This window comes from Mixophyes fleayi, chromosome 5 (assembly GCF_038048845.1).
Source record: "Mixophyes fleayi isolate aMixFle1 chromosome 5, aMixFle1.hap1, whole genome shotgun sequence".
NCBI lineage: Eukaryota > Metazoa > Chordata > Amphibia > Anura > Limnodynastidae > Mixophyes > Mixophyes fleayi.
This window is the reverse complement of record NC_134406.1, coordinates 181,096,936-181,119,183: the sequence shown is the minus strand read 5'-3', so window position 1 is coordinate 181,119,183 and position 22,248 is coordinate 181,096,936. Positions and strand designations below refer to the sequence as shown.

The 22,248-nt window shown below is 40.7% G+C and overlaps 1 protein-coding gene across 3 annotated transcripts in view; it reads left to right on the top strand.

Moving 5' to 3' along the window:
* Nucleotides 1-22,248, top strand: part of NUP153 (nucleoporin 153) — a 62,425-nt gene that overhangs the window by 34,776 nt on the left and 5,401 nt on the right. For 2 of the 3 annotated variants that reach the window (XM_075213113.1, XM_075213112.1), the window contains 6 exons: nt 1,307-1,391; nt 8,283-8,393; nt 10,026-10,619; nt 12,173-12,364; nt 12,811-13,581; nt 21,121-21,903. In XM_075213113.1, the coding sequence (XP_075069214.1) occupies nt 1,307-1,391; nt 8,283-8,393; nt 10,026-10,619; nt 12,173-12,364; nt 12,811-13,581; nt 21,121-21,903 (2,536 nt within the window). The remainder of the gene's footprint in view (nt 1-1,306; nt 1,392-8,282; nt 8,394-10,025; nt 10,620-12,172; nt 12,365-12,810; nt 13,582-21,120; nt 21,904-22,248) is intronic. The other variant, XM_075213114.1, reaches the window with a different exon arrangement.

Here is a 22,248-nt window from a genome sequence, read left to right as displayed (position 1 = left end):
TCATGGTTTACACATAAAGAAGGTACATAACTGGCAGAGTCAGAGTTATTTGTCATGTTTCTGTATGAGAAGTATTGACAGCCATTGTCGAGACTGGGGCAGAGCAATATTCAGTGCAAGTTGAGGAGTGGGAGTGGGTAATGATCAGTATCGTGGTGTAATTGTGTTTAGTTTGACTACTGTATTAAGATATTGGTAGCATGTATTTTTGACCATGTATTTTACAAAAGTTAAATTATCATGTAATTGTAGATTAAATGTGAGTAACTTTTGAATCAAAGGTAATTGCAAATATGATAGGTGAGGTAGTTATGATGGTTGTAGCTTAATTTTATTTTTGTAAATGTAATGCACTATGTTTTCTTTTGAACACAAAGTATATTGACTGTTGAATGAATATTACAGTGCAATCTTATGAAAACGATTAACAAAAAAAGTTCAGAGAACAGCTAGACTTCTAAAGAAGACGCTGAATATATGCATACCCTAATATGTATAGAAATTATCCCATACAGTGTGGTTTGAGGTGAAATGCTTTGCTGACTTTTTTTGGGGGGTTGTCCAGCCGTGTCTAACAGCAAGGCAATATTTGTTAACAATGATTGTACCAACCCATCTGCCATGGGCTCTAAATGTTTGTCTTTTGTAATGTTTTGAAACCTTAATTTTTTTTCTGATCCAAGTATGTAAAAATTTATGTGTTCTATCAATTTTACGGACACATGACGTTTTGTAGAGTTAATTCATAAATCCCTTCAGGATAATATCAAATGGCTAGAATTGACGTTTAGTCCTCAATTGTTTTTTATTGATATGAAAGGCAGTTTTGATGTGTGTTCAGCTAAATATATAGTGCAAATAGTTTTGTCTGTTCTTCAAAATGTGAAAAGTGCATGGGGCACATTTCTACTGGTCTTACACGGAATACACTGGAGAGTCAAATACTGGTATAACCGGTTGGTATGGTGAGGCAATTATTTCCGCCAAAGATGTATTTGTAGCAGTGTGTACCTTTTTTCACTTTCGTAAAGTTTTTAAGCTAAAATACTCCGGCTCTCCAAGTCTTTACTCAATCTTTTTGTGAAGCCTAAATACAACTGTCCTCTGTTTAGATTCAGCCAGCAACAAGAATGCAGTGGTGATATTACAAATACAATATGCAATAGAGCAGTTACCGTCTATTAGCCCCTCTTAATAGAGCTTTAGCCATTGTTTTATAACCAGCTTGCTATACACCATTCTATTGTTTGTTTTCTTCCATTAAGTTTAATTTGCAGTTTATCAACAATTGTTTTGTTGTTCATAGGTTGGTTTCACATTTAGTGTTCCAGCTATGAAAACTACATGTATTCCATCCCAGAATAATAGGATATCTGCTCGGACCACTCCTGGTAAGTACTATGGGGTGATATTTGACAATACTTATTCTTTTGCTTATGCTCATTTTGCAGTTGCAGCATCTGTTATAAATTTTAAGGCGCCACAGTGCTCTGCAGCGCCATACAGTAAGGGGGGACATACAAGGTAGACAAAATAAATGCAGACATAAAAACATAGGCTATTGCGGGCCCTCTCATTAGAGAGCTTATGTTCTAATTGGAAGAGGGCACAGCTGAAACCAGAGGAGCACGTGTGGCTGAGTGGGGATTTGGACAGTTGTGAGGTTGTGTATTATCTTTGTAGTATTGGTGGGGGTAGAGTAAGCTCTAATAAAGAGATGGGTTTTTAGAGTGCCTGTAAAGATTTGAAGACTGTTGACAAGTCTGATTGGGTATGGTAGGGAATTCCATAATTGGGTAGCAGCAAGGGAGATGTCTTGTAGTCAGGAGTGAGATATGGTTACCAGAGGCGCAGGTCAGAGGGCGATCTAAGAGTGAGAGTATTTTGATATGAGCTTTGAGATATAAGAAGGGTTAGTGGAGCTGAGGGTTTTTTAGAAAAGGGTGACTCATTTGAATGGGATTCTGGAGTATGCTGAGTCAGTGTAGAGGTAGTACAGAAGCAGAGAGAGAGGTCAGGGAAAGAGATGTGAATTTGGATGTTGTCAGCATAGAGGTGGTACTGGAGACTGACTTGGTTTCCCAAATGTGAAAGAGGAGTGAAAAGTAGAAGGCTGAGAACAGAGCCTTATGGGAGTGGAGAAACACCCTAAACGAGTGGTCCGATCGATAGGTAGAAAAGGGAGCCAGGAAAGAACTCGAAGGCCAATGGAATGTAGAAGAGTATGATCAGTTTTAATTATTATGGAAGTTGGTAGGTTGTGTTCTAGGAAAGCTCAGGTTAGTTTGACGGTCATCTTTGTATGTAGTGTAACAGTTTTGCATTTACATTTGTTTTAACTGATCTTTACTATTTTGTTTTATAAGTTTCTTTTCCTTTTCTCCTCCTACCAAAGTAATAAATTTGTGTTTTGCTATTTTTATCTCACTATAGTCCTGAATCTCTAGAAATCTGTTTGACCAGGCATTAACGTCTTAATTACTTGGAAAAATCATCCAGTCTGGGGGACACTGCTACTATGGGTTGTGGAGGGGAGCACAGAGTTGGCACCTAGCTAGTTAACTTTAGTCACTGCTGACAGACCCCTCCCCTCTACAATCCCCCCGCCTCTTCCTCCCAGTTTTTTCTAGGTGCCCAAGGAGTTGGGCTGCTATTTTTTTCAGTTCTGTAATTTTATTTAATATTCAACTTTTCAACTTTTATTTTTTAATCCTTTTAGGTACATTTGCTTTGAAGCATACCTGGGAGTATGTTCTACCATAGAGAGCACACTGCCAGAACAGCAGCACGGACACTGCTCTGTCAGTTGAGAGCCGAGGGCTCTCACTGGCAGAGTTTTAGGCTGTCCGAATCAGAGTGACAAGTGGTCTCTACGGACCGCTGTCACACTCCCAGCCTCCCCGATAACCGGCGCTGCCACTGCAGTCATAGAGCGCCGGTTATCGGATCATGAGCCGGTGGCCATTTTGGAATCGGAACCGGCGGGTACGATGCAGCAAGAAGGGGGCAGACCAAGATCCCCCCTCAGAAATAGGAGGGGGGTATTGGGTTCCAACCGCTGCAGGAGACCTCAATCTTTTCGAGGTCTCCATTACTCTGCTGATTTTATTTTTCTTACAAAAACAAAAAAAAAAGAGACCAGAATATCGTAAGAGGGGGAGCTAAAGCTAGATAAAGCTTCCCTACTCTACAATTCACTTGGAACATTCCAGTCTTCTGGCAAGAAGAAGCCCGGGAAGAAAAACAGCTTTGTGGGAGTAGGCATCAGGGCACTGCTGCTGGACTTCTCTCCTGTGTTTGGCCTTTTGGCTAAGTATTGCCATTTTTTATTAAGCATTTCTAAATCTGTATTTGATTGCTGACTAGTAGAGGGTAATATTATAGTACTCTTTACTTGCCAAAATTACATTGTTATTTAAAGATACATGTGCAATTTTTATTGTACATTAGTTGATTACTTGTTCTTTTCTCTTTCTCTGTCTCTCTCAAGACTGGTGTGCTTGGTGATTCTTTCCTTAATAAAATGTCAGATGAAGGAAAAGGTCCTATGGCAAAATATTTTACCTGTTCTAGATGTAATATTAAATTACCCTGTGAGCAGAAGAACCCGTTGGCGATTTGCTCTGATTGCAAAGGGGGACCCTCCTCTGCGCAAACCCAGCAGACTCTAACCCCTCTGTCGGAGGAACCAGCCTGGGCAGCTTCTCTGGCAGTCAGTTTCCTCTTTAGCCCAGCTTCTCACTAACTACTCAGTTAATGACAAGCTCGGCAGTTCTCTCTTCTGTAGTGGATAATGCAGTCATGACTGTGGGGGTTCCTGCTGTGGCTGCTTCTACTGGGACGGCTATAGCAGGCCCTTCTTTGATAGCGGATCAGGCCCCTGTCTCGGCAGAACCAGCATGGTCCTCATCATTAATAAAGGGTTTAGACAGGCTAAACCAGTTACTTGAATCACCAGATTTGGGCCCTACTAAAAGAAAGCAGTTTAGATCCACTAATTCTTTACTGTCCCCCCCTCGGATTCGGAGGGCTTTTCTGAAGTAGAAACAGATTTTGATCCTGACCAGGTTCATGTATCTGATCAGGAAGAAACCGCCAGATATCAGGGCATTGATGTTTTGGTATTACGTGTGAGGCAGGCCTTGGACCTCCCAGATTCAGAGGATCCTAGTCCTATAGACAGAAGTCTCTTTAAGAAAGTCAGAATAAAGGTTATTTTTTTTCTCGTTCAGTGGAATTGAGATATTGCTGAGGGGGCTTGGAAACAACCTGATAAGAAGTTTTCTATTCCAAAAAGATTCTTTTCCTCATATCCATTACAGGAAGAGGATCTGGCTCGCTGGGAAGGAATCCCTAAGGTGGATACTCCTGCAGCCCGTTTAGTCTGCCACACTACCCTGCTAGTCCCGGGCACTGCAAGTCTGCAGGACCCCACTGACCGCAGAATCGAATCTCAACTAAAGTCTATATTTGTAGCAGCGGGTTCTTCCTTTAGACCCACATTTGCTTTGGCTTGGCTCGCTAGAGCCATGGAAGCATGGGCAGAGCAGCTGGCTGAGGCCTTGCAGAATTCAGAATTGCTTCCCCTAGCTTTACATTTGAAAGAGGCATCGGGTTATCTTTGAGGCAATGCAGAACACAGCCTCTGTGTCTTCGGCAATCTCAGAAAGGAGAATCTTATGGCTGAAATCCTGGGAGGCGGATTCGGAATCTAAGAATCCCTAGAAACCATTCTTTTTTTCAGCATCAAGTTTGTTTGGGCCGGAATTAGACAGTATCATTTCTCAGGCAACGAATGGCAAAAGCACCTTTTTGCCAGTGAACGTAGGCAGAGCCCGCCCCCGCGTTTCAGCTCCTTTATGCAGTCCTTTCGGGGGACCTCTTTTCCTAGGGGCCAGTCATCCAGGGGCAGACAACCAAATTCTAGAGGCTTCTCAGTCAGAGGTAGGTCCTCTTTCTCAGCCAGACATCAGGCCTCCAAGGTTCAGGAGAAGCCTATATCCTGACTGCAATTCTACCCACCAGAAGGTGGCAAGAGTGGGGGAACGCCTGTCTTTCTTTCTTTCTTCTTTTTTTTTTTTTTTTTTTTAGAACAGTGGTCCTCTCAGGATCCTTGGATTTGGGGCATTATAACAAGGGGGTACATGATGGATCTTTTGAGTCCTGTTCCACATAGTTTCTTTGTAACCCAGCTACCCCAAGATCCACAGAGAAGACAATCGTTAGACTTGTATCGCCTCTTCTTTCATCAAGAGTTATTTGCAGGGTACCAGAAAGGGAAAGGGTCAAATCTTTTTCTTGTCAAAAAGCCGGACGGTTCCTTTCGACCCATCCTAAATCTAAAGAACCTAAATGTGCACTTAAAAGTATGCAAATTTCGGATGGAGTCCCTGAGGTCAGTAATAAACGGATTGGAAAGGAATCAGTTATGGCTTCCATAGGCATAAGAAACGCATAGCTCCACGTTCCTATCTGGAGCGGTCTTCAGTCTCTCCTGAGATTCACGGTGGGGGCCTTCCACTATCAGTTTCGGGCTCTTCCCTTCGGCCTCTCCACGACTCCAAGAGTTTTCACAAAGATCATGTCGGTAATGGCAGCTTGTCTTCACTCAAGGGGAGTTCAGGTCGTGCCTTACTTAGACGATCTTCTCATAAAATCCGCTTCAGAGGTTTGCTTGCAACAGCATTTGTCCCTCACCATAGCTTTCCTCGAGAGCCATGGGTGGTTGATTAACTTAAAGAAATCCCAGGTGGTTCCGAGCCAACGCATGATCTTCCTGGGACTCATCATGGACACCAAACTACAGAAGGTGTTTCTGCCAGAAGAGAAAATCAGGTTGGTTCATAGGATAACATCTCGGGTCTTGTCCTCTCCCAGTCCTTCAATTCACTTGTGCATGCGTCTCCTAGGGAAGATGGTGGCCTCCTTCGAGACAATCCCTTTCGGTCGTGCTCATTCCCGATGCTTTCAGTGGGACCTCTTGACAAAATGGTCGGGATTCCACCTACATTTGGATCGCCAGAAGATCTGTCTCCGGATGCGAGAAATTCGCTTCAGTGGTGGCTAATTCCAGATTACCTTTTGGTGGGCAGGTCTTTTGCTCCATGGTCATGGATCATAGTCACCACAGACGCCAGCCTGAAAGGTTGGGGGGCTGTAGCCCTTCATCTCGGCTCCAGGGTCTTTTGTCAGCCCAGGAGTCCTCCCTATCCATCAACACGTTAGAGTTGAAGGCAATCCTTTTGGCTTTTTGGGGGGCCGAAACCCTTCTTCAGGGTCATCCAGTCAGAGTTCAGTCCGACAATGCTGCGGCTGTGGCATACGTCAACAGGCAAGGAGGGTATCGGCTCAGATATTCGCTTGGGCGGAACACTATGTTCCAGAAATCTCGGCAGTGTTCATTCCAGAAATAAAGAACTGGGATGCCGATTATCTCGGTCGCAATGCGATGATGCCAGGGGAGTGGTCCCTCCAATCGAAAGTCTTTCAGTCTCTGGTTCAGAGGTGGGGTCTACCGGATATAGATCTCATGGCCTCCAGACACAACAGAAAGGTTCCCAGGTTTTACGCAAGGGCAAGAGACCCCTTGGCAGTAGCAGCGGACGTAATGACCGTATCATGGGACTTCAGGTTGGGATATCTGTCCCCCCCGTCCCTCCCCTTTCCAATTCCCATGATTCCTCGAGCACTCAGACGAGTGAGGCTGGGCGGTCTGCCGGTAATTCTGATAGCACCTGCATGGTCGTGGCGAGTGTGGTACGCGGACATAATCTCTATGGCGGTAGGGCGAAAGCTTCGTCTTCCACAAAGACAGGATCTTCTCCTTCAGGATCCCTTTCATCACCAGGATTTACCTCCGCTGAATTTAACGGCATGGCTGTTGAAGCCAGGCTTTGGAGGGCTAGGGGTTTCTCCCCAGTGTAGTGAACCCTCTTCTACGAGCTCGTAAGCCTGCTTCGGCTCGCATCTTATCGCATTGGCAAGCCTATATCAGATGGTGTGAAAATAGGTTTTGTTATACGTCCTCTCTTCGTCTCTTCCGACTTCTGGCCTTTCTTCAGGATGGTCTTGAGGCAGGTCTCCGCTTAGGTTCCTTAAAGGTACAGGTATCTGCCCGTTCAGTTTTCTTCCACCTGAAGTTACCGGATATGCTAGACATCAGGACGTTTCTTCAGGGGGTCTTGCATATCCAGCCTCCTTACACTCCTCCTACAGCACCATGGGATCTTAACCTGGTGCTTGATATGCTTACAGGGCCTCCTTTTGAACCCTTACTTTCAGCAGATTTTAGGTCTCTGGCCTGGAAGGTGGTGTTTCTCCTTAGCTATTGCATCTACTCGTAGAGTTTGAGTTGGGAGCTCTGTCCTGTCAAGAACCATATTTGGTGTTCCACGAGGACAGAGCAGTATTGAGAACTCTCCCTTCCTTTGTTCTGAAGGGTGTTTCAGCCTTTCATTTGAACCAGGAAATTGTGGTTCCGGTCTTTGGACAGCTTCTCAGTTTGATCAGGTGTATATGGAAAAATTAGATGTGGTTAGGGCTCTCCGCATTTATGTTAAGAGAACTTCCCATATTCGGAGTACCGATTCTCTGTTTGTCCTTTTAATGATTCTCATAAGATGCTGGCCAGCCTCTAAGCAGTGAATTGGGAGATGGATTAGGGCAACAATTAGACAGGTTTACATCAGGGCTTAACCGTCCTGTGCCAGAGAGACTTGCCCCCCCACCGACCTGGTGGAATGGGCCGTGTCTTTGGCAGCGAGAAATGGGGCTTCTGCGGACCAACTGTGCAGAGGACCAACCTGGTCTTCTGTCCATACTTTTACAAGATTCTATCAGTTTAATGTGTTTGCGTCTTCGGATGCAAATCTTGCCCGTACTGCCCTACGGGCCGGGCTTTCAGAGCGGTCCCACCCTTAGGGGGCTGCTTTAGAACGTCCCCATGGTAGCAGTGTCCCCCAGACTGTATGAAAGAGAAAAGAGGATTTTTGTATTTACGTTAAATCCGTTTCTCTGATTCCGTCTGGGGGGACACTGATCCCTCCCTTCTGCTTTTCTTCTGTGTGCTCTTGGTTGATTGGCCTTTTCTCCTTGGGGCTTTTTAATTGAAAGGAAGAGGCGGGGGGATTATAGAGGGGAGGGGTTTGTCAGCAGTGACTAAAGTTAACTAGCTAGGTGCCAACTCCGTGCTCCCCTCCACAACCCATGGTAGCAGTGTCCCCCAGACGGAATCAGAGAAACGGATTTAACTTAAGTACAAAAATCTTCTTATTTTTCTTAAGCTAAATCTCCGGTTGTGGTAAATTACAACGCAGAGGAGGAACAAGGTGGCTTTTGTAAACCTGCAAAAACATTAAAAGAAGGAAGTGTGCTTGATATTCTGAGGAGTCCAGGTGGGTAAATCCTATTGTGCTAAAAAATTTAATTAATTCGGCTGGAATTGTAAAGGTTAATAAAAAATAAAAGCTCAAAATACTTTCAAATAAATAAAAGAAAAAAAGGTATTAAAACTAATCTGAAATATGGATGCATTATGTCCCAATGCAAGGACTAGGTTTACTAAAGGGCAGTTGATTGAAACCGTTTTCTACGTTTTTTTCCGAGGATTTTTAGAACTGCTGGATTTACTAAAGGCCAAACCACCAGTTTAAAAGGCTGAAAACCAGTTTTGCAAACCACTGCTTTACAAGTCTCCATTCCAATTTTTAACATGATCAAAATACAAACGGACAAGTTTACTAAGCTGCTGTTTAACAGACCGCCATTAAAAAAGAGGTTGTTGTGAGAGGCGAGAGAGCGCCAACAACATGCTGTGTGAGCTATCTTGCCATACAGAATATGAGAGGAGGCACTGTGACTTATAACTTATGGGGCAATAATTATTTATTAATAAAAGTCAAAATTAACTTAGGGAGCAAATTTTATTTATCATTATATTAGGAGGAAACTATTGTATATCTCCCATAATATATTAACTGGGCAATACTTTTTGATATCAAGGGATATGATTTTTATGATGCACACTTGACATTACATAGTGCCCCCATAACATTATACAATAATAATTGTCCCCTTAATGTAATGAAAAATGTTGCCCTCATAACTTAGAAATTAATTTTGCCTCAACCATTAAATGATTGCCCCCATAATCTTTAAGACAGTGATGCCTCCTTATGTTCTGAATTGCAAGATGGGCTCCAACAGCATGTTTGAGCTATCAAGCCAATCGGAAATGGGCATAAAAATAACTCTCTTGCTGTTTTCAATCTGCCACACATTGCGATGTACAATGCCTGGCAGTCTCAAACCGCCCTGCAGTAAATGTGGTGGTTTGGAGCACTAAACCGCCGGCAATTTGTGGCCGCCACCAGACGCAATTTTTTGTAAATTACCCTCAAGTGTTGCCTCTAATAGTTGCACAGTCTGTAGGGGTCATCAACACTCCTTCGTATAGACTGTAATTTATGGATTATGTAAAGTGCTTTGAGTTACTCTTTTTAAGGCCTTGTTGTTTAAAAATGAAAATGTTGCACTCACTGAGCCCTCTTATACAATGCCTATGTTTGTAAAAGTCCATACCACTCAAGTTTCTGTCACATGGTAACTTCAAGATAGGAATAACACTTCAGTGCAATCTCGAATTGTGTAACATCTGTATAAAGCGGCTTATACAAAAGACACATTTTAATGGAAAATAACTTCTATTTGTGTTATGGCCTGACAATCTGATTTTTGTTTTATTTTGCAAAGAGTAACATAAACATTATACCCTAATAAGTGAATGCAAAGACTGATTTATACCCACTTTACTTAGGATGTTCCCAATACATGCTAATTGCATATTGTGTGGAGTTCAGTCACTGGCTGTATGGCTTGTGTTGCATTCTTTAAAGAGTCTTTTATGATGCAGTGGACTTGTACTTTATCTGACACAGCTTTAAAATGTATCTACTATAAATATATATATTTTCCTGTATTGTAACCTAGTGATAACTGACCATGCAACAATCTTTTTTTCATTCTAGGCTTTTCTTCGAGTTCACAAAAGGCTATTACAACTACTACTCCTATAAAAAGCACATCCCACACTGAAGATCGTGAATTGGTAATACAGGAGTGCAGTAATAAGGCTTTCGGAATTTGGTATTGCTCAAGCTGTTTGCTTGAGAACAAGGCATCTGACAGTAATTGTGTGGCTTGCCGCTCTGCTAAAAACGTACGTGCGGGTGTCAAAAAGCGGTCTTCTACTACAACACCAAGCACACCTGCAAAAAGCACAGCTCCTTTGACAAGCATGCAAGGATTTGGAGACAAATTTAAAGTTGCTCCCGGAACGTGGGATTGTGATACTTGTTTAGTACAGAACAAACCTGAATCGTCAAAATGCGTGGCTTGTGAAACTCCAAAGCCTGGGATCGGGCCTAAAGCTGCATTGCTTTTACTCCCTACAACAAAGTCTGATAAACCTGTAGTTCTCCCTAACAGTCTAACATCTACTACAAGCCTCAAGTTTGAGGAGCTAGCCAGAAAGCCTATAGGATCATGGGAGTGTACTGTGTGCCTTGTGCAGAATAAAGCAGAGGATACCAAATGTGTGGCTTGTACCTCTCCAAAACCAGGTGAGTGAACTCTTTAATGTTCATCTCTAGCTATTGTTTGTTGCAAAACATTGTTATTGCATATACTGCATTTCAGTTATGATAACTCGCTACTTCACTATACACGATGGAATTGGAGATGTGATGTCATTAAGGGTGTATTCCAGGTTTGACCAAAACTTTTTTTTTTATATGGGGATTGAGGGCTAGCTCTGTACATTATCTAAATTTATGGAGCGTTTCACATATAGACATTAGGCAGTACATCTCCTCATAGTTTAAATGACTAGGACATGATCTGCATTTAACTTTGATCCTTCTTTTTGGGCGATTCTTTGAACTCAAACTAATGAAGGCCATATTGACTTTTATTTTTTTTAATAGTCAAGATATCTAGAATGATTCGATATTCATGTGTCTAGGGTGGTTTTATACAGCATGCCTTATTATTCACAGTGAATGTGGTGCTGCCAGTGTTTGGTTAATTTGTGTATATAATAGCTGTCACTGAAATTGTTAATCTTTATTAATTTACACTTAACCTTTCTGGTTCTAAGGATCACTAATTGTAAAAGGGCTTGTTTTTTTTCTATTAAAGTGTTTACCCTTGCGTAATATGCATGACTTCAGTGAGATGCACTGCCCCCATACAAGTAGAGGATAGATGGGTGATGTCCCTGGTATCGCTCACAATGCTGCTGCTTATGGTCACTGTGAGCAGGGCCTGCCAATGATGTCACCAATAACCTGAAGCAGCAGCATGATTTGTGTTACCAGGAACATCCCCTCCTTTAGCAGATCAAGATATTGTTTAGGAGACTAGAGTGTAAACTCGCTTAACATATTTAGAAATCCTCTTTAAAAAAAAAAAAAAAAGTTAACCGATATACTACATGATCACCTTGTTGGAGCTGTGGCTCTGTTTTAATGTTACTTCTCTCCTGCAGTCTCATTGATCTACTACATGATCATCTTGTTGTAGCTGCAGCTCTGTTTTAACGTTGCTTCTCTCCAACAGTCTCATTGATCTACTTTTCAACAAACTGATATTTTTGTCTAAAGCAGTAATAGACTTTTAAGGTCTTGCATGTGCTTTCTGACTCCTCCAAAGGCCGCACATTATTGTGTGCTCATGGGGCTCTTCCAAACTCTTATAAACACTCCTTAGCTTCCCATATATCTCCACTTATTTTAGATTTCATCAACACCTCCCCTGCCTGTTTACTTCATACACTACCTTCTAGCAACTACTAAAACAAGACCTCATTACTTGGCATATTGAAGTTGGGGATTTTCATACACTTCCAACAGTTAATGAAGTGAGAAGGTGAACTCACCCTGATCATGGATTGGTGCCATGACTGGTAGAGTAAATTAAGCAATTACTTGTCACTGTAAAATGTTGGTACTTGGCTTTTAGTTTGAGTACTTTAAAAAGAAAGTGTTATTCTGTGTGCCCGAACTCTTAATCACCAAAATGCAATACATATTATAATCTATATTTTCAGTGCTTGAGCTAAACTGATATGGTTGCATTTGATGGGCTTCATTTTATTTTTTCCCCTGGTCTTAAGGAACTCCTGTGAAGTCTACATCCCTTTCAACCTCTGCATCTGCCACTCAAGGAAAACTTGGATTGCTAGATCAGTTCAAGCCTCCGGCTGGGAGCTGGGACTGTGAAGTTTGTTTAGTGCAAAATAAAGCCGAAGCTATAAAATGTGTATCCTGCCAGAGTGCCAAGCCTGGCACCAAAGCTGAACTAACAGGTAGGAATTAAAAGGGATGTTCACAGCCCCTGTAATCTTAATTTTGTATTCTGTCTAGATTATGATAGTGGATTGTATGTGTGTTTTGTTTTTCCCCCCACCCACCATGAATAGTTGTTGTTTTGCTGAGACAAAGATAAATAAGGGGTCAGTATTTGCAATAGTGACCAGCTGTGTGGCTGTACACTATGGAAAGCTTGGTAGATCCTGGTCACTATGGCAAAATATCCCTTCCTCTCACTTGATTTCTGCTTATTTACAGACTAAAAATTGAAAGTGTCATGTAATCACTTTGGAAAATTTGTATGAGTACACTTTCACCATGGTGGCAATCTTTATACTTCAGTTGCTAATTTTGCTCTCGAATGCATGTCCAAATGTCTGTTACCTATAATCAGGCTTTTACTGTAAAATGTAATTTTACCATTTTATATATATATTAATAGGATTTGGAACATCATCCCTTTCTACTGAATCTACACTTCCAGCTATTAAATTTGGATTGCCATCCTCTAGTGACTCTGGAGAAATTAAACCAAATACCTCCACAGGCTCTTCAAATATAAATGCAAGTGGGTTTTCCTTCTCCAAATTTTCTGGAGAAATCAAGTTTGGTACGGATTCTTCCAGGTCAGCAGATGAGAAGAAAGACACAAGTTTCTCATTTGGTTCAGGAATTACTACCAATGATCCAGTTTCAACAACTTTTAAGTTTGGCTTTAATAGCTCTGCTCCAGCAGAGAAGGATAGCACTGTTAAACCATTGACAAGTGACTTTACCTTTGGAACTGTTCCCAGTACAGCTTCTTCTGCTCCCAATGCGAAGCGTTCTGGAAGTGCTAGTGTACTAGGTCAGTCTGCCAAAGAGAAATCCAACTTGACTGTGTCTTTTGGCTTAAAAGAGCCAGAGGAGAAGAAAAATGAAACTCCTGGTTTCACATTCAATAAAGTGGAACAAAAAGAGCCTGCCACAACCTTTGCTTTTGGAAAAAAAGATGAGAAAACTGACTCTACCACCACTGGAAACACAGTTTTTGGATCTAAAAACGAGAGAGAGCAACCAAAGCAGTTTATATTTAGCAAACCCGAACCAGCCAAAACTGATGCATCAACACCTGCCTCATTTTCTTTTGGTGTGCCACATACTACAGGCAAGAAGGATACTGATCAGACGGCAAAACCAGCGTTTACGTTTGGCCTTCCAGCCCCAGCTGCAGGTAACCGTTACTGGTACAGAAAGTTTTCATGAATAAAGGGATAATGAGCTTCTGTTCAGTGCCTTTTTACTAGTGTTTCTATTGTTGCTGTGTGTGTATATGATGCGATGATGAATGTGCCTGGTCATATTTTAGCCTGGTCCTAGTGTAGTTCTTGCCATTAAAGGAAAACATATATTTTACATTAACATTCCCTCTACTCCACTAGCTGAATTTTAATGGTCCCATGTTCAGGACCCCCATGGTTGTCTGAAATTTCACTGACTATTGATTCTGAAGGGCCCTGTTGTGATCTGTGCATGGCTCCATCCAGAGGGCCATACCTATTATTTTCAGAATTGATTACACCATCTATGAAGCATTGTAGCATGGGATTTAGAAAGAAGTCTAGGTTGTAGTGATGCTTGCTCTTTGGACTCGTGTAGCAGATGTATACATATATTGACTGTCATATGTACATATAACTTTTCCAACTGTCCTCCCTCCTTTCCTCTTTAGGCTACTAAAGTGTCAGAAGTGCTTAACAGCCAAATTCAATTGCTCCAAGTGTAGATAGTGGCTATTCATAATTTTGCACTGTTCTTGCTGTTCCACCCTCATAAGCCCACTTTAGGCATTCCTACTCCTTCTCCATATCTTGCCTATTTCACAGGACTCTGAAATAATTCCATCATACAAAATTGTCTAAGAATAAAATTGCCATAAACAGAGTGAGGGAAAAAAAAAAAATCACTATTTTGTTTTTGTTTTTTAAATCACATTATTTTGCTTTAAATCAGATTTTTGAGGGGGGGGAGGTTGTTTTAAAAAATGATCAAGTAAAAACAATAATACAAAGTTCTCTTAAAATACTTTATTTTTAATCTGCTCAGGTTAAATGACAGTGTCACCAATCATGGCATCGCACAGCAAACTACACACAAATCACAACACAAACTGTAGAATGAAAGAAACAGTAGTGATGTTAAAAGTTACAGTAGCTGGCAATGGCCTTGCCCAATTTGTAAATATAAATGAGACTACACATTAGGTTTATTGAATGCTTTAAAAAGAAAAACAAGTTTTGTCAGTCCCCAAGCAGTTTCTCAATTTTGACTGCACCAAAACATGTGGAAAATAATCTTTCTACTGAAGCTGATGATGCTGTGCATTTTCCACCAGTCTATTGGTGCCACTGTTGACACATCGTGGTCAAACAAAAGGTCATTAAACGGGGTTGCTTTTATAGTGATAAGTTACTTCTTTCAACTGTCCTTTCTCTCTGAACTTGAAACATTGATGTGGTGTTGGTCATTCTCTCTGGATTCTGGAATTATCTGTTTCTGGACTGGACTTGTCTGTTGCCTGTGCCTCTTTGTGTCACATGAGTCATAATTAAATTAGGTCCGCAAGCAATAGCCATAGATACAGACCGTTTATTAGTAGAGCAGCTAATCAAAGGTTAAAGGACTATGGTTCATATTGCACAGTATGCCAATTACCATTAAAATCTTGTTAAAACCCTGAATTTTTTTAATGGTGATTTGAATCAATGATTTCTTTAAAAAAAAATAATGTGGTTTAAATCCACTATTTAGATCATGATTAAAATCCTAGTGATTTAAAATCTGCACGCCCTGGCCATAAATAGTACATAGTTGCCACAGTCCCAAGGGCCTGTATGCAGTTCTCAGCACGGTATCTGTGATGACAAGGGAAAAATTATTGTAAGCGTTTCCCTCCCTTCAGTATCTGTATAAATCCATAAATTACATGACTAAGCTGTATAGAATGGAAAGAGACAGACGAAGGAATCGCAGTACAGAGATGCAGAAATATTACTACAAGTTTTTAAATGCTGCTTAGTTGACACATGTATTTGGTAGCAAAGTAATTATGTTCTGTCAGTGGGGCAGCTTTTCAAACCGTCAAATAGGAGATTGTTTGCAATGTGATATGTGCAGTATTTTGTACTTCTGAATTGTTTAGATGGGGGCTATATTGTAGTCACTCAGTGTGACTGTGGACTGTATAATATGCCTCTAGTATAGTGAGTGCTGTAAGAAATGTGTATAGCTCAAGAAAATTTTTGCCTAAAAAATTGCAGTTAGTGGCACTGTTGTGTACTTCCTAACAGATGAACATGATATGCTAATGAGGTCCCAGTCTCTCAATTTAGTTTGTTCTACTGACCAATGCATCCAATTGGACATTCCTACACACTTTTTTTTTGAGTGGGGGTGATAGGTCTGTATCTAGCATAATCACAAGGGTCCTTCCCTGCAGGGACAGAAGTGACAATGAAGGGGCACAGTGTTAATATGAAGAGGCAGTGTGATGTTGAAGGGACAACATAGACTGTGAAAGGGCACAGTTGTGGCTGGAACACTTATAAATAACTTATTGTATAAATGTATTTAAATTGGTAGCACAGTGCGCCAATTTATATAATTGCAAACGTACTGATTTTTTAAAACTTCTGTTGTATCTGAATAGATATGTATTGCTATTTGAAACGTACTAGTTGGGCTTTTTCATTTGTGAATGACCAACACTTGTTTAGCTTGAACACACAGCAGGGAAAAGTTAGACTGTCATCCTATCTCTAAAGGAGGCAAGTGATTCAGGAAATCAGATTGGTGTAAATTACGTTAACTGCAAAGTTAGGGAACATATTGCACCCTGATGCAAATTATTGAATGTAATATCTCAGACGTTGTGGTGCTAGTTGGGATCAGGGGGCTAGGTTACACCCTGCCAGGCTATCTCTCCAAAACTGTATAAAAAGAGCACTTTTTGACCATGTTTTATATTGAATGATATTTATAACTAAATATCTCTTGAGCAATAAAACATTACTGCTTGAAGATTCTGCCGGAAGTATATTACCTGCTGTTTCCTGTGACCAACATATAAGCACTTGCTCTCTAATCCGTTCCCTGGCTCTACTGCGTTGAACCCAGATTCTGTGCCAGCTCTCTGCCTGCTACCCAGCAGTCCTGATCCATAGTAAGCAGTCATGAGGTACCAGCCAGCCCACAGCAAAGAGGGTTACCAGCTAACCCAGAAGTAAGCGGTTCTGGGCACTGCACAGAATCCTAGTGGAAGCCTAAATCTCCTACAGCTATTGTGCAGTTGGCATTCGCAGTCGGTGGCAAGGTGACACCAATGGGAGTGGTCAATAAGTCTGTTACGAACAGTGGAAAAAACATAGAAACTGTAGAAAGAACATTCCTCCGTTCCTCTTTTCCCTACAGACCAGATGGGAAAGTAATCCCATCTGGTCACAAGTGTCAGTGAAGGGGCACAGTGTGATGATGGAGGGACAAAAGTGACAAAGAGCAAATCTGGATTTATGTATTATTTTTGCAAATTAAGTATTTCTGTCCTGACCCAATTGCTTATTGTGTTATTTTGACCCATCTGCTTCAAAAAAATGGGACCGGCCATAATTTTTTCAAGGTACCCTTAAGTCCAAATAATTTTCGGAGATGCTAAGGGTGCCTTGAACTGAGAAAGTTTGGGAACTACTGCTATAACCCTTCCTTTTCTAACCAACCTACTTCAAATGTTTGGTACAGTGCTTTCATCATCCTCTACCAACATTGTAGATGTATTATTCCTCCTGTTATAAGCATTTACACTTTTTTTTTGGTCTCATTAACTTTGTCCTACATGGTTTTGCCAAATATATATTGCAACACTTAATGACACTGACATCTGCTGGACAAAACCGTTAAGTCTCCTTTATAATGATGAACAACCTGAATACACTTCAAGGGTCACATGTCCTGCCCAGTTACTTTGAAAAGGGCCGTCCATTACCATTAATATCAGTAACTTAAAAAAAATCGCCAAAATTGCCTCCATCACTAATCTTAAAAATGGCACTTGCTCCTCAGTTTACCCCTTGGCACATAATCCCACCACATGCCCTCAGATCTTACATGTTTTTTAAAATACCCTTCAGACTTCACCACATGCTCCCACTCACTGGGAGTACTAGTGGCCACATCAAGTACTTATCAAGTAACCAAAGTAATTGGTTACAAATTACATTTGAATTATTTTTATTAATGCCTTCCTAAAATTGCTTGCCTTCAGTCCAGAGCCTGTAGAGTATGGCGGGAAACAATGTTGTGCACACTACACTGCACCCCCCACCCCCTAGTCTGATTTAGATGTGAGCTGTGATGATTTTCTTTGTTCTGCAGAGGTCATGTCATGCAGAGGCCAACTCCACCCATCAAGTTCAGTCTTTCTTTGGTATATGATATTAAGTCAGTGGTATCATAATCTTGGTCAATGGTAAAGGCCCACATTTTATTTAACATGTCGTCCTGCCCATGCCTGCTAACAGTAGAAAAAGTAGAGTTTTGGAAACTTTTTTTTTCCCCCACAGCCTTCATCCTTCTCACATTAACCATTACACTGCAACTTAACATCACATGTCCATACCAGTCTTCTACTTTAATGCTTTCATTCTAAGAGGATTTTGTTTGTGAGTGCTATTTGTCTAATTGTTTTATTGCATGATACATGCTGTAAATGTTGAAGATGGACAAAATTATTTAGAACTAAAGTCATTCATTCAAATCTAGAATGCAGCAATTCCTTTAAAGAGCCAGGGAATGTGTATCCATTGGCATGTCATAGGAAGTACTCCCAAATGTTAGGGGTCAGCAGTCATTTTAGTTTTAGGGGCACATCTCACTTTTTTGCTAGTGTGCTCTATAAGAGAGAATATTATATAATGCATTTATGTTTATATGTAGCACTGTGGTGAGTATTGTGCGCTTTATATTGCTGAAAGGCTGTTCTTAGTCTGTTCCTGTCTTCAGTGTTTTGTCTATATCACAGGTCAAAATTATATTTTATATACAGTGCTCCATCTTTATGCAGTCATCTTATAATGAAGGTGTCATACAATGTATTTAATTATCCAGACACTATACCTGGTGGTAACCAAGGGAATGTTGTAGGAGGGCACTGTACATCCAGTTTTCTGTAACTGTTCATTTCAGTCTAATACGTGGGTTGAAATAAGGTTATTTTTCATCTATAAGAAGAAATGTCTGTCTATTCTTATTACATATATATACTGACTCCTCTGACCTTGGCGTGTTTGTGTGATCTGTAAGGAGAACATGGAGAAACATTCTTTGCTGGTCATACATAGTTATGAAGTATAATTTGTGTATTCCACTTTTACTATACACATAGTTTCAGCACCTTACCTTATGCTACATTATATACGTACAGGTAAATGTTTGTATAGATAGGTGGCCATAGCATGGTTTATTGATCGCTGTAACAATTGCAGTTACTATACTCGTTCCAGTTTCTACAAATGCTGGATAGATCAAGGGCACACTGTTAGAGCACCGCATAATATAAAGTGGAAAAATACACAACCATTCCTGGTTTATGTTTAAGAGATGTGCATCTTGGAACTCCAATTTTCTAGCTATTTCGAAAGACCTAACAAGTTGGAGCCACATGTGAGCAACTTTGCTTAGAGAATATTGCCTACGGTGTTTGTGAGCGGGGGACTTTGCGTTTAATAGCCCTCAGGTAACAGGGCAGAAGTTCTCTCTTTACTTTATCCTGTCAGCACAGAAGAGATTGACCTTACTGCTGTGATTTTCTTGCTGGAAAAGCACATTATTTAATTGCTGCCATGTGACAGCACACTAATGCTGATCTCTTGCTTTGAAACTAAAACTGCTCATTGCCTTGTGGTAGTTGTAGCCAATAGGTATCCAGTGGCTATCTGGATGAACTACTACTGTACTGTGAGAGAAAATGACTTCATAAACAAAGTATGCTTTTTTTTACAGCACATGAAGACTAACCAGTAATCTAGTAAGCAGTATGGTTTCTCACACTTTTATTAAATATGCAGTGTAGGGTGTCTGCCATTTGACTTATGGCAACGTGTTTTCCTAGAACCCTACTGTTAAATTATGCTGTACTCTTTAGACTTTTAAGATGTATTGAATGATGCATGGGAGCATTATTTCTTATTGCCTCCCACATGGATTTATTTTCATTTTTGTTTTTTACTGCATCTAATAATGCTTTATAGAAGGATAGTGAAGAAAAATTACATCCTTTTTTCAAAAAGCGCTCTGGTTAGCCAAAAAAAGGTTGCCAGACAGTTATTTTGCTACATAGATCTAAGAAAGATTTGTCTAGGTATGTGGCAGAGAGGGGATAAGGAAGAGATCACAGTGTGCACACAGCTCGGAAGACATTATAAAGCTGGTCTTCTCACTACATAATATGCAATGGTAGTTCAGAATCATAAATCATTCATAACAGCCTTAATAAAAAAAAAAACCTTTTCAGTGTGGTTTCTATCACCTTATTCTTGTATTGGAGAACAAGTCATACAGGCAGTGTAAATGACGTAAAGTTTTGGACAAAAGCATCTAAACGTGACACTTCTATAACTCTATACTCTAGGAGAGGGGGTTTATGTAAATGGATGCATAAATATGTAGGCATGTAAACCAGTCCTAAAACAGTCTTAATCATGTAAATATACCACTACAAATATGCAGCAAAGGTCGGAGCTTTACATTTTTTTTTCTCTGCTAGGTGAACAGTGTAAATCCGTGAAAGTAATACAGATCCTTTGGTGCAATACCAGAAATAAAGGCGGAGCAATCATAGTGTAATACATTCTCAGTCTGTCAGATATAGATAATCCGTATCTGACTTCTAGGTACTCCCCTTCAATGAGTAGAATTCAGGAATGTATGCCATGTTTTACTTGACTTGGAAGGCATCTAGGGACCTTTACAATATATCTCCAGGTTGCATGGAAAGAGAGGAAGACTAGAACAAATCTTATGGCCAGTGACTGAAGAGAAGGTTTGGTGCCGGTCAGAACTTTCACGGCAATGTAATTGCTACATGAGCAGAATGCCATTTAGATGAATGCAGTAACTATCCAGGTACTGTTCAGTTAAAATAACAGCTGAGAACAAAACTGGAGAGTAGATAAGTGTTGAGCACAAACAGTGGATGTCGTTTGACAGGTACAGTTTTAAAACCTTTACAAACAGTTGTTCAGAGTATAGACAAAATCTTCAGCACCACATTGAAAACACACTTTCATAGCTCAACAGCAATAAGTGTGGTACAACTATTTTAAAGAAAATGAGGCTGCTATCACTTTAGACTTCTTGGGCAACTACTCTTTTGTGTTGCAGGACACAGCACAGCCCTTTCTTTTTAATAACAGTCAAATGATCGTACATGCCTTTTCACTCTCATTACTTGGATTTAGAATTTTGACCATTGCTCCAAAATCAAATTAAAGCCCCTCGGATTCTCAACATTTTTTTTATTATATATTTTTTTTTTTTCTTTTTCTTTTCCAATATTGAAATCTCCCAGCCTGAGAATTATTATTTTGTATACTCGCAAATGTAGCGTGTATGGGGAATATAAATAAAACACGTCATTTTCAAAATGTAACATTTTATGGAGAACTGTACTAAAGTGTGTGTTTTGTTTTTGTTTCCCCCCCACCCCCCAACCTGTTTCCAGACACGGGATCTCCGAAATCAGCATTCAGTTTTCAAGGCAATGCATCCTCTGGTGCCACTCAGTCAAGCAGTATTGGAAATTCTGGCAGCGTTTTTGGCAGTGTTTCTCAGCCCAGCACTCAGACAAGTTCCAGCAATGTATTTGGTAGTGCAGTACAATCCAGCACTACATCTGTTTCCTGTGGGTTTGGTACTACGGCTCCAGCTAGTGTCCCTGCACCTTCAGCTAGTGTCCCTGCACCTTCAGCTAGTGTCCCTGCACCTTCCAGCACTGTATTTAGCAGTTCAACTTCATTGGCTGCTCCCTCTGGCCCTAACAATGTGTTTGGCAGTGCAGCCTCTTTGAACACCCCTGCGAATTCCAGCGTTCTATTTGGAAATACAGCTGTGTCCAGCACTCCCACAAGTTCCAGCAGTGTGTTTGGCAGTGTGGCCCCTGTGAATACATCAAGTTCTAGCAACGTGTTTGGAAGTGGAGCTCCCACAAGCACTACAGCAAGCTCCAACAGTTTGTTTGGCAATTCTAGTGCACCAACCAACCCTTCAACCGGGCCCTTTCTGTTTGGGCAGCCTACCACCACAGCCAGTAGCTCTTTGTTCGGCAGTACAAATGAAGCAAAGTCTACCTTTGTTTTCTCCGGACAGGAGAGTAAGGCGACCGTGACATCGACAAGCACAGCTCCAGCTACTGTTACACCATTTGTTTTTGGAGCAAATGCACCCAGTGCAACTCCAGCACCTCCGAGTTTTAACTTCACATCAACAAACACTTCAAATGTGACAGGTAAAACATTCTCTTTTTATATCTAATTCTGTAAGAATTAATGGGACGCTAACTTTTTTGTTAAAAAACAAAACAACAAATCTAATGCAAATAAGGAATGACTATAGTGAATCGTTCAGTGAATGAACATTTTAGGGAATTCTCTTGTTTGAGGACGATGTATGTGGAAGATACAATATAAAAACTGTCCACAGCTAGCAAATTAATGCGAAGTCCAGTGAATAATGTGACTTCCTTTCATAAAACAAAGGCAACAGATCAACTTACATAGATGGTATATTAAATCAAACCGGAATGCATGAAAATTGAAAATGTTCATTCACTAAACGATTCACCCTATATACA